The sequence below is a fragment of the Chiloscyllium punctatum genome, chromosome 5 (assembly GCF_047496795.1).
Source record: "Chiloscyllium punctatum isolate Juve2018m chromosome 5, sChiPun1.3, whole genome shotgun sequence".
Taxonomy (NCBI): domain Eukaryota; kingdom Metazoa; phylum Chordata; class Chondrichthyes; order Orectolobiformes; family Hemiscylliidae; genus Chiloscyllium; species Chiloscyllium punctatum.
In genome coordinates this window covers 137,933,968-137,946,818 of record NC_092743.1, presented here as the reverse complement: position 1 = coordinate 137,946,818, position 12,851 = coordinate 137,933,968, and the positions used below count along the sequence as shown (strand labels likewise).

The following is a 12,851-nucleotide window of genomic DNA, read 5'->3' as shown; positions in this document are numbered from 1 at the left end:
TTAAGAAGTATTTGAATTAACACTTGAAGTTCCATATCACTCAGTTCTCTGGGCCTCATACAGGGAAGTGGGACTTGTGTAGGTAATACAGCAAACTTTGTTTGAACTGAGGGAAAATGAGCACTGCAGATGCTGGAGATCAGAGGCGAGAGTGTGGTGCTGGAATAGCACAGCAGGTCAGGTAGCATCCGAGGAGCAGGGAAATCGATGTTTCAGGCATAAGCCCATCATCAGGAATGCCTTCATTCCTGATGAAGGGCTAATGCCCCAAACATTGATTCTCAACTTTGTTTGAACTGATACCTTAAGTACCGGCCCTTTCAATAAACCAGCAAAGATTATGTACCTCAAATAGCAGACATTTATTGTATTATTGTAATGTGTCCATGATATCCAAGTAATTACCTGAAGGTGCAATTGAGAAGGCTGTCTACCGTAAGTCTTAATTAAGGCAAAAGTTGCATTATTATTTAAATAAAGTATAACAGCGATGTGTATCCTCCCTGCATTACGTTTCAATTATTTAGTGTGTGTTTTATAGTTAGTAAATTTGCAGATAACACCAAAATTGGAAGTGTAGTGGACAGTGAAGAAGGTTACCTCAAATTAAAATGGGATCTTGATCAGATGGGCCAATGGGCTGAGGAGTGGCAGATGGAGTTTAACTCTTATAAATGCAATGTGCAGCATTTTGGGAAAGCAAATCTAAACAGGATTTATATACTTAATGTGAAAGACCGGCCCCTGAACAAAGAGACCTTGGGCTGCAGATTCATAGCTCCTTGAAAGTAGAGTCACAGGTAGATAGGATAGTGAAGAAGGTATTTGGTATGCTTTCCTTTATTGGTCAGAACATTGAGTGTAGTAGTTGGGAGGTCATGTTACAGCTGTACAGGACATTGGTTAGGCTACTGTTGGAATATTGCGTGCAATTCTGGTCTCCTTCCTATCGGAAAGATGTTGTGAAACTTGAAAGGATGCAGAAAGATTTACAAAGATTTTTCCAGGATTAGAGGATTTGAGCTATAGGGAAAGACTTAATAACCTGGGGCTGTTTTCCCTTGACCATTGAAGGCTGAGGGGTGACCTTATAGAGGTTTACAAAATTATGAAGGGCATGGATAGGATAAATCGGCAAAGTCTTTTCCCTGGGGTCGGGGAATCCAAAACTAGAGGGTATAGGTTTAGGGTGAGAGGGGAAAGATATAAAAGAGACCTAAGGGGCAACTTTTTCTTGTTGAGGGTGGTGTGTATCGACTGAGCTGCCAGAGGAAGTGGTGGAGGCTGGTACAATTGCATTATTTAAAAGGCATCTGAATGGGTATGTGAGTAGGAAGGGTTTAGAGGATATGGACCGGGTGCTCGCAAATGGGATTAGATTAAAAATCACACAACACCAGGTTATAGTCCAACAGGTTTAATTGGAAGCACTAGCTTTCGGAGCGACGGTCCTTCATCAGGTGATAAAGGAGCGATGCTCCGAAAGCTAGTGTGCTTCCAATTAAACCTGTTGGACTATAACCTGGTGTTGTGTGATTTTTAACTTTGTACACCCCAGTCCAACACCGGCATCTCCGAATCGGGATTAGATTAGGTTGGGAAATCTGATCAGCATGGACACGTTGAACTGAAGGGTCTGTTTCTGTGCTGTACATCTCCCTGAGTTCATGACTCTATGATCATGTGGATCCCTTGATCAAAGGGGATATTTGATCAATGGGCACATTCCTGGTCCCATAGCTGCTGGTTAATAAAATGTTTGCTGTTGTATATTTTTGGCAGTACAGATTCGATGGGTTGAAGGGCCTTTTCTGTACTGTATGATTCCATGAATACTGCCTTCTTGACGTCTGGCATTAGATTGTTCTTCCAGACAATGAAGACTGCTCACTTTGTGACAACGGGAGCTCCTCAGTGAGAGTCTCAGATACGATGATGCTCAAAACAAATTCTTGAGCATAGTTACCCAGTGCAGTTGACTTCACTTGGTCCTATTGTTCCAGAATTGAGTTGGATCCGTGAAATAGAAGCATAAAATCCCTATAGTGTGGAAGCAGGCTATTCAGCCCACACTGACCCTCCAAACAACATCCTACCCAGACCCTCTCCATTCCTGTAACGCCTCTTCCCCATGGTCAATCCACCTAATCTGCACATCCCTGGACTCTGGAAGGAAACAGAGCACCCAGAGGAAACCCACGCAGATACAGGGAGAATGAGACTGGAAGCGAACCTGGGTCCCTGGTGTTGTGAGGCAGCAGTGCCAACCATGGAGCCACCGTGTCACCTTAATAGGTGTCTCTCACATTAGCAGGCCTTCACATGCTATACCTGTGCCTTCAGCTTTCCTGGCGAGATAGAGAGGCATCTAATCATTGGTGGGGAAAGCGTAATGACGGAACTCCAATGGAACATTGAGGGCTGGTCCCGGGTGGGGCTGCAGCAGAACAGCAATTGATGCAAAGAGCTCTGAGAGTTTAGCTGGAAGTAGAAAGTCATCCTTAAAAATCCAGAAAAAAACAGATTTCCTTCAACAGTCAATGAATCCTTTGCTTGGTCCTTCTTGTTTACTCTGTATGGAGCCCAGTTCCTCTGTATCCCCATTCTATATGGTTCTCATTAGCATGCTCTCAAAAAACAAAGCCAGAAGGAACATTAGGATCACCACCTTAAATTATATAAATGTTATTTATAAAAAAAAAACACTCCTGCCAGTTTTTGGTAGGAGCTTCCAACACCTATGCCAAATCCCTCCAGAAAGGTTTGGCACGTGGTGTGAGTGTGTATCCATTACAAAACTGATCAATTCTACCCTCCCCTGCAGTCTTTTTGTGCTTGTATCTAGAACACCAGAGACTAATACTGGCTCTGAAATCTCTAATACACACGTGGATCTTATTTATTTAACACACATGTGTACGACTATGCTGTTTGAGATTAATTATTGCTTAAAGATGATATGAGTGTTTCAGAATGAGTTATGTATTCTTTTGGAACAGTTCCATTGCTTGGGGTGGAAAGAGTGATGCAAGATGAAGACGAATTTGAGAGTGCTTCTCAAGTGTCAGGCCCTGTAAGTAGATTGAATTACAGACGACTTGTCTATCGTGATGGATGATCAGTCGTGATAAACTTACTTACAAGATCCATTACCAGCATGATGTTTTGTTTGAATTGAATATTTGGTTAACTTTTATTGCCAGTATTGTGCAAGCCTATTTTTGCGTGATCAAATCAATAAAACCTAGATACGACTTGCTGGAAGCAACTTCCTTACAGGAAATTGATAGAGAATCTCCAGGCTCTTTGAAGAATAAATATTTTTGTTTTGCAGAATGAGTGCTTTTCAGTCTATGTGGTTTGTTTTGTCCACAGAAAAGTAGGGATGTTTTTCACACCTATGTCAGTTATTGCGTTTCTGACTGGATATTTTGTCGCACATTTTCACAATTTTGTTTACATGTGTTTAAAAATAAACAAACAAGCTTCCATTTATATGGCACCTTTCATATCCTGAGGATCCTCTGAAGTACTTCCCAGGCAGTTAAGTATTTTTGGGTGTTGGCACTGTTGAACTGTAGGCAAATGTCTCCTCAATTAACAGCAAGGGTATGCAAACAACAATTATATAATTAATGCAACACCAAAAAAAAAGGAGGAATTTAGAAACTCAGTTAAGAAATACTCATGTTGCACAGTGGTAATGTCCCTATCTCAGGCTCAAAAGGTCCAGATTCAAGTCCCATCTACTCCAGAGGTGACGCAATGTGTCTGAATAGAGTTGATTAAAAATAACTAGGATTAATGACACATGCAGCTAGCCACAGGCCCAGCGAGCATTCAATAATAAAAATGTTAGCTCTGCTTTCTCTCCACAGATGCCATCAGATTTGCTGAGTTTCTCCAGCAATTCCTATTTTTGCTTATGTGCTGGACTCACAGGTTCAATTCCCATCATGTCGACTGACTGAATTTAAACCAAGTTAATATCCTAAGATCAGGTGAGGCATTGACAGGGTGAATGCACTCAGTCGTTTTCCCAGAGTTGGGGAATCAAGGCCTAGAGGGCATCGGTTTAAATTTGGATGGAAAAGAATAAAAGGGAACTCAAGGGGCTACTTTCTTACACAGAGGGTGGTACACAAATGGAATGAGCTGCCAGTGGAAGTGGTTGAGATGGGTACATTAACAACATTTAAAAGGCATTTGAATAAATTCATGAATAGGAAAGATTTAGAAGGATATGGGCCAAGTGCAGGGAAATGGGGTTAGCGTGGATGGACATTTTGGTCAGCATGGACCAGTTGGGCTGAACAGCCTGTCTCCATGATTTTATGACTCTAAGACAAATCTCAAGTTGAAAACTAGTCTCAACAATGGTGACCATCAAACCCCAATTAATTAATTCATGTTCCATTAGTGGGGACAAGTCTGCCCATTCTTATCTGGTCTGGACTCTGTGGGACTCCACCACCAGAGAAAGGTGTTGGTCCTTAACTGTGCTCTAAAATGGCCATTGAGTTGCTCAATCCCAGGGTGATTCAGGATTGTTAACAGATGCTGACCTTAGCTGTGATGCCCAGATCCCAAGAAAGAATAAAGAAACCAATGCCATGTTATGACACACCTCAGTGAAAGGTAGGACATTCTCCCAGGAGTATTTGCACTGTCACTGTACCATACGACCTCTACTTTAATTTAAATTTAAATTCCACCAATCGCTGTGGTGGATAATACCACCACACCATTCCCAACACCCCTCCCCAACCATGTTAATTAACAAGCTGATCTAATCTAATGCAACCAAATCAGAAATTGCTGGAGCAACTCGGGAGGTCTGGCAGCATCTGCAGAGAGAAATCACGAATTAGTGTTAATGACCAGCTCTGAGGAAGGATAAACATCAAATCTGTCCTGCCGTTCACTGAGATCAAGTCTGATCCAGTCACTCTGAACTCCATTTTCCTGCCCCATAAAACGTGATTTCCTGACTGAATAGAAATCAACCTGCCTCAACCTTGAATATTAATGAAGAGAGCTCACCACCACCTTCTCAAGGGCAACTAAGAATGGTCAGCAAATGCTGGTCTAGCTGGCAATGCTAACACATCTGAATGAATAAATGAATAAAGAAGTTAATGATCCAGCCTTGACAACCCTTTCCAGTAAAGAATTCCACAGTTATTATATTTATTAACTCTCTCTTTCCTGCCCATTAAGTATCTTTGGAATGCCAATAGTATATTCTCCTGTAAAGACTGGCACAATGTTTGCTTTTTATTTTCCCTTTTTCTTGATTATTGTTTGATAGTTTTTAAACTTTTCCAATCCTCTGGTGTGCCACCAATTTTTGCCACATTGAATGTGTCTAGAAGAGGAGGAGTTGTCGCCCTAAAATATCTGAGAGGCCTTAACAAGATGGATCCTGACGGCACAGTTTAAGAAAAAGAACTCTCACTTTTGAGGTGGAGATGAGGAATTTTATTTTTTCTCTTTCAGACGATTACCAGTCAGTGGAATGATTTTCCCCAGGGGGAGGCTATCTTATTCATTGCTGAGGCCGGTGTTGGATTGGGATGTACAAAGTTAAAAATCACACAACACCAGGTTATAGTCCAACAGGTTTAATTGGAAGCACACTAGCTTTTGGACATAACCACCTGATGAAAGAGCTCCAAAAGCAGGCGTTGTGTGATTTTTAACATTGCTGAGGTAGATTTTGAGATGCAGGAGACTGGAGGGCTACAGGAGCAGACCAGAAAGTGGAGTTGAGTGCACAATGAAAGCCATGGTTTTATTGAATGGTGGGTCACGCTTGAAGGGCTGAATGGCCTACTCCCGCTTCTAAATCCCATTTTCCCATGAAATGTGGGATTTCTAAGGTTGAGCTGTGGCGTGGATTACTTTTTGATAAAATGCATCTAAATTGATTGATTGATTGATTGTCTGTCATGTGCACCAAAGTACAGTGGAAAGTTTTGTTTATGAGCAGTACAAGCAGATCATAGTAAGCAAGGATGCACAGAACAAAAAGACTTAGACAGAGGCATACAGGTTACATTGCACAGGGTGTGCACTGGGCAAGAGCAGCGTTAGCATGATCAGCATTATTTCATGTTAGAGAGGTCCGTTCATCAGTCTAATAACAGCAGGGAAAACGCTGTTCCTGAACTTGTCGGTGCATGTTTTCAGACTTCTGTATCTTCTGTCTGATGGAAGAGGTTGGAAGAGAGCACTACCAGGATGAGAAGGCTCTTTGATGATGTTGGCAGCCTTTGTGTGGCAGTGAGTGGAGTCCATGGATAGAAGGTTGGCTTCTGTGATGGTCTGGGCTGGGCACACCACCATCTGTAGTTTCCTACGGTCCTGGACGGAGCAGTTGCTGCACCAGGACATTATGTACCCGGACACTGTGCTTTCAATGGTGCATCTGTAGAAGTTAGTGAGTGTCCTTATGGACAGGCTGAATTTCCTGAACTGCCTGAGGAAGGAGAGGCGTTGTTGTGCGTTCTTGACTGTCGCATATACATGACAAAGTCCAGGACAGGTTGTTGGTTATTGTCACTCTGAGGAACTTGACACTCTCCACCCTCTCAACCTCCACTCCAGTGATGTAGACAAGGGCCTATTCTCCTCCTTTCTTTCTGAAGTCAATCATCAGTTCTTTAGTTTTCCCAACATTGAGAGAGAGGTTGTACTGGAGGTGGGGGAGGAAACTAGTGAGAAAGATGTTTTATTTGTCTTTCAAGATTTTTGTTTCGTATTGAAAAGGATAGAGATTAAATTTTCTAGCTGGGCACTGAGTGATCTGCCATCTCCTCTTCCACCTCTGAAGCCTTGTTCAGGAAGAGAGTCTCAACCTGAAACTAGTCTCTCCTGGTCATCGTAACCTCTGTTCTGGCCTCATCCTTTTGTTTTTCTGCACCCTCTCCAGTCTCTCGATATATTTTCTTTTATTCATTTTGTGGGACGTGAACGTTGCTGTCTGGCCCAGCATTTATTGCCCGTCCCTCGTTGATCTTGAGAAGGGGTTGAGCTGCCTTCTTCAACCTCTGCAGTCCACCTGCTGTGGGTTGACCCACAATGCCCTCGGGGAGGGACTTCCAGGATTTTGACCTAGCAACAGCGAGGTGATATATTTCCAAGTCAAGATGGTGAGTGGCTTGGAGGGAACTTGAAGGTGGTGGTGTTTCCATTTGCCTGCTGCCCTTGTCCTTCTTGATGGAAGTGGTCGTGTGTTTGGAAGGTACGTCTGAGGATCTTTGGTGAATTTCTGAAGTGCATCTCGTAGATAGTACACACTGCTGCTACTGAACATCGGTGGTGGAGGGAGTGGACTCTTGTGGATGTGGTGCCAATCACAAATGCTTTATCATGGATGGTGCCAAGCTTCTTGAGTGTTGTTGGAACTGCAGTCATCCAGGCAAGTGGGGAGTATTCCATCACACTCCTGACTTGTGCCTTGTAGATGGTGGGGAAAGGCTCTGGGGAGTCAGGAGGTGTGTTACTCCCTCTTGTGTCCCTCGCCTCTGACCTGCTCTTGTAGTCACTGTGTTTATCTGATGAGTCCAGTTGAATTTCTGGTCAATGATAACTTCCAGGATGCTGATTGTGGAGGATTCAGTGATGATAACAGCGCATCAAGGAATGGTGGTTAAATAGTTGGTTATTGGTGATGGACATTTGTGTGACACGAATGTTACTTTCCACATGTCAGTCCAAGGAGAATGTGAGTACTGCAGATTCTGGAGAGTGTGGTGCTGGAAAAGCACAGCAGGTCAGGCAGCATCTGAGGAGCAGGAGAATCGACGTTTCAGGCATAAGCCCTTCATCAGGAATGAGACTTGTGGGCTGGGCCCAAGCCCGGATATTGCTTTTCAATTCTGTTCCTCTAGATATGAACCCAAGTGTTTTACGTTTCTTTGCTTGTGTTTTAATTAATCTACTAATCTGTACTTTATACTTTGTGGAACTGTACACATCAATCCCTCTGTTTCTCTGTCCAATTCAGACTCTTATCTCCCCAGACAGTAGGTTGCAGTCTGACTGCCCCTACAAAAATGTGTCCTATCACACTTATCTCTGTAATTAATTTTCCATTTGCGTGCCTCATTCTGCAAGTTTATCAACACCATCTTGCATTTTGTTAAAGCGTTTCTTGGCATTACCTATTTAATTTAATTTCAGCCCAATATATTGTAGTTGTGCTTCTTTTTCTGAGTCCAAGTCTTTCATGTAGATAGTGAACGTATCGAACACCATTTCCAACATTCAGCTAATTGGAGTAAAAACCTAAAGCATGGTCATATTCAGTCACAGCTATTCATATACGGAAGACTGAGCTCAGTTTAAAAGGCATAGGGGGCTCTGGCTTGATGGTCAAATTCTGGTTATAATTCATTTGAGGCAAGATTCTGGCAAAATGTTCCACCACCCTACTTTACTCTGTTTACCAACTCCCAATTTCCTATTCTCTATTGGAGGATGGAGCTTTTATATTCTATTCCTCTGACAATATACCCCAATATTTTTTAATTGCTCCACCATTTGAAGTATTCAGACTGAATGACAACTGACTTTGTCAAATTGCTTGTAATTTGATAAAACAAAGAATATAAATGATTTGGATGTGAGTATAGGAGGTATGGTTAGTAATTTTGCAGATGACACCAAAACAGTGGACATTGGGCCCTTGATGAGAATGGGCCAATGGGCCAAGGCGTGGCAGGTGAAATTTATTTAGATAAAGGTGAGGTGTCGCATTTTGGTAAGGCAAATCAGGGCAGGACTTACTGATAGGGCCCTGGGGAGTGTGGCTGAACAAAGAAATGTGGGAATGCCAGTATATAGTTCCTTGAGAGTGAATAGGTAGACAGGGTTGTGAAGAAGGTATTTGGCATGCTTGCCTTCCTTGGTCATAACATTGAGTGTAGGGGTTGAGACGTCATGGTTGAGGTTGAGGTTGTGCAGGACATTGGTGAGGCCATTTCTGGAGTACCATGTTCAATTCTGATCACCCTTCAATAAGAAGCATGTTGTTAAACTTGAGAAGGCGCAGAAAAGATTTACAAGCATGTGGCTAGGACAGCAGGGTTTGAGCTATATAGAAGGGTTGAATAGGCTAGGGCTATTTTCCTAGGAGCATCAGAGACTGAACGGGACCCTCATGGAGATTTATAAAATCAGGAGGGGCATGGATAGAGTGAATAGCCAAGGTCTGTTTCCTAGGTTTGGAGAGACCAAAACTAGAGGGCACAGGTTTCAGGTGAGAGGGGGAAAAAGGATCTGAGGGTTAACATTTTTCAGGCAGAAGGTGGTACATTTGTGGAATGAGCCGCCAGAGGAAGAGATGGAAGCTGGTACAATTACAGCATTTAAAAGGCATTTGATTGGGTGTATGAATAGGATGGGTTTAGAGGGATATGCGCCAAGTGCTGGCAAATGGGACTAGGTGAGATTGGGATGTCTGGTCAGCATGGATGAGTTGGACTGAAGGATCTGTTTCTGGGCTGTATGACTCTATGACTCCAAGTGCAGATGCCTGAAAATCTGTAGGAGAAGCAGGAATTGCTGGAGAAACTCAGCAGGTCTAGCAGTATCTCTGGAAAGAAAAAGAGTCAGAATTTCGAGTCCAATGAACCTTCTTTGGAATCAGTTTTCCAGCAATTTCTGTTTTTGTTTGTAATTTGAAGCAGCCTATTATAGATTAATGATGCCCATTTTTGGCCTACATTCTGTAAATTAAGCAAATAAGAATCTTCCTTCCATTATTCCATTTAGCTAAATGATTAATAAATTTGAATCTACATTGAAATTCTTCACTTTCAATTTCAGATGATCAGTTTTCATTATAATTGTTTTCCACTGCATGTAATGCAATGCTGCAAGCACCTCTTAGAATCTAAGATTCTGCACTTTTACGCAACGTCTGTGGGCGGCACGGTGGCACAGTGGTTAGCGCTGCTGCCTCACAGCACCAGAGACCCAGGTTCAATTCCCGCCTCAGGCGACTGTCTGTGTGGAGTTTGCACATTCTCCTCGTGTCTGCGTGGGATTCCTCCGGGTGCTCCGGTTTCCTCCCACAGTCCAAAATACATGCAGGTTAGGTGAATTGGCCACGCTAAATTGCCCGTAGCGTTCGGTGCAGGGGTAAATGTAGGGGAATGGGTCTGGGTGGGTGCGCTTCGGCGGGTCGGTGTGGACTTGTTGGGCCGAAGGGCCTGTTTCCACACTGTAAGTAATCTAATCTAATCTAAAAAAAGTCTGGAATATTATATAATTGGATCGACTACGATCACTGCCTGAAGCAAACACAAGGAGGAGTATGGTTGTGTTCTCATTAACCTACGATATTATTTGCCCTGGGATTTGGAGGAAGAATATAAAAGCTGGATCGAAAATGACAAAGTATAAACAAAGTTTCCTCTTTGCATTTTGTAGAAAAATGCTGATCCCTTGAAACTAGGCCAGGGGGTTCCCTCGGTTTCCCACTTTAACCCTGGCATGAGATCGGTGAAAGCTCCGAATCGAGTGGTGTCAATGGTTGGGAAAAACTCCAACTGGAAAGTGTTCATGTCTGAATGACAACACGTAAGGATAGAACTCCGCTCAGTTGTAATTAAAAACCAAATAAACTTAGGGTGGTGTCAATCAGAAACAAAACCAGATATTACTGGAAAAGCTCAGCAGGTCGAGAAGCATCCGTGGAGAGAAATCAGAATTAACATTTCAGGTTGCGTGACCCTTCCTCAGTTGTAATTATATAGTCAAATAGACCATTCATATTCCAATCTGTAAGCTGGCAGATGCCACAATGGCTCAGTGGTTAGTGCTGCTGGTTAGTATAGGAGACTGAGGGGTAACCGTATAGAGGTTTAGAAAGTCATGAGGGGCATGGATATGGTGAATGGTAAGTGTCTTTTTCCCTAGGATGGGGGATTAAGACTCGGGAGCATATTTATAAGGTGAGAGGAGAAAGGTTTAAAAAAGGCGTAAGGGGCAATTTTTTTACACAGAGTGTGGTTCATGTTTAGAATGAACTTCCAAAGGAAGTGATGGTTGTGGGTGCAGTTATAACATTTAAAAGACATTTGTATAGGTACACGAATAAGAAACATTTGGAGGGATATAGGCCAAGCGCAGGCAGGTGGGACTAGATTAGTTTGGGATTATTGTCAGCATGGACTGGTTGAGCCGAAGGGTCTGTTTCTGTGCTGTATGACTCAATCACTATCAGTGGTAGGCACAGATTCAGTTGTTAATTTTAAATTTAAGAAAGATTTATTTTTATTAAGCAAGGGTATGAAGAGAAATGGCCAAAGGCAGGTGTTTGTAGTCAGGCCACAGATCGGCCATGATCTCATTGAGTGGTGGAACAAGCTTGAGGGGCTGAATGACTTACTCCTGTTCCTACGTTCCTACCCTCTGTGTTCCCTTTTTGTATTTTTAAAACTTCTATCAAAGCACCCCTTCATTTATTAAATTCTCCTTATAGTTCAGGTCTCAATCTCAGAGATCTATGATGCACTCCCTTGATTCCATGTTTTTCTCTCCAGGGTGTATTTCCCAGCACTGTGGTCTATACTGTAGTCTAACCAGGACGTTTGTGACATAACTTCCACACCTTGTATTCTGTTCCTCTGAAGGCTGTCCTGATTATTTCAGTGACTGATTCATTTAAATGAACACGTAAAAATAAATTGTATAACCTCATTTTCTGTACAAACAGCGCCGGCCATTCTGGGAATCCTGTCTACCTCCTGGCCAAAGTGGAGGATCTTTGAGTCAGAAACAGCCAAAAGATTTCATGGCCTCAAAAGAAATGTTATCCGTGGAGAAACATCTCACTGGTATGTACAAACTCCTCCTCTTTACAATGACGTGGAGGTGCCGGTATTGGGCTGGGGCAGACAAAGTTAAAAATCACACAATGCCAGGTTATAGTCCAGCAGGTTTATTTGGAAGTACAAGCTTTCAAAGCACTGCTCCTTCATCAGGTACCTTCGAAAGCTTATACTTTCAAATAAACGTGTTGGATACGGCTGGCTCAGAGGTAGAAGACATTTTGGGCAAGCAAATCTTAGCAGGACTTATACACTTAATGGTAAGGTCCTCGGGAGTGTTACTGAACAAAGAGACCTTGGAGTGCAGGTTCCTAGCTCCTTGAAAATGGAGTCACTGGTGGTGGTGGAGGGTTGTTTTTCAGACTGGAACCAGTGCAGTGCCACAAGGATCGATGCTGGGTCCACTAATTTTTGACATTTACATAAATGATTCGGATGTGAGCATAAGAGGTGTAGTTAGTAAGTTTGCAGGTCACACCAAAATTGGAGGTGTAGTGGACAGCGAAGAGGGTTATCTCAGGTTACAACAGGATCTGGACCAGATGGGCCAATCGGCTGAAAAGTGGCAGATGGAGTTTAATTCAGATAAATGTGAGGTGCTGCATTTTGGGCAAGCAAATCTTAGCAGGACTTGTACACTTAATGGTAAGCTCCTCGGGAATGTTACTGAACAAAGAGACCTTGGAGTGCAGGTTCCTAGCTCCTTGAAAATGGAGTCACAGGTAGATAGGATAGCAAAGAAGGTGTTTGGTATGCCTTCCCTTATTGGGCAGAGTATTGAGTACAGGAGTTGGGAGGTCATATTGTGGCTGTACAGGACATTGATTAGGCCACTGTTAGAATATTGCATGCAATTCTGGGCTCCTTCCTATCGGAAATATGTTGTGAAACTTGAAAGGGTTCAGAAAAGATTGACAAGGATGTTGCCAGGGTTGGAGGATTTGAGCTACAGGGACAGGTTGAATAGGCTGGGGGTGTTTTGCCTGGAGCGTCAGAGGCTGAGGCATG

The 12,851-nt window shown here is 42.9% G+C and overlaps 1 protein-coding gene across 1 annotated transcript in view; it reads left to right on the top strand.

The window, feature by feature from the left end:
- Positions 1-12,851, top strand: part of c5h8orf34 (chromosome 5 C8orf34 homolog) — a 364,200-nt gene that overhangs the window by 328,882 nt on the left and 22,467 nt on the right. Inside the window, exons 10-11 of the mRNA XM_072571481.1 lie at positions 3,000-3,073; positions 11,729-11,849. Coding sequence (XP_072427582.1) covers positions 3,000-3,073; positions 11,729-11,849 — 195 coding nt within the window. The remainder of the gene's footprint in view (positions 1-2,999; positions 3,074-11,728; positions 11,850-12,851) is intronic.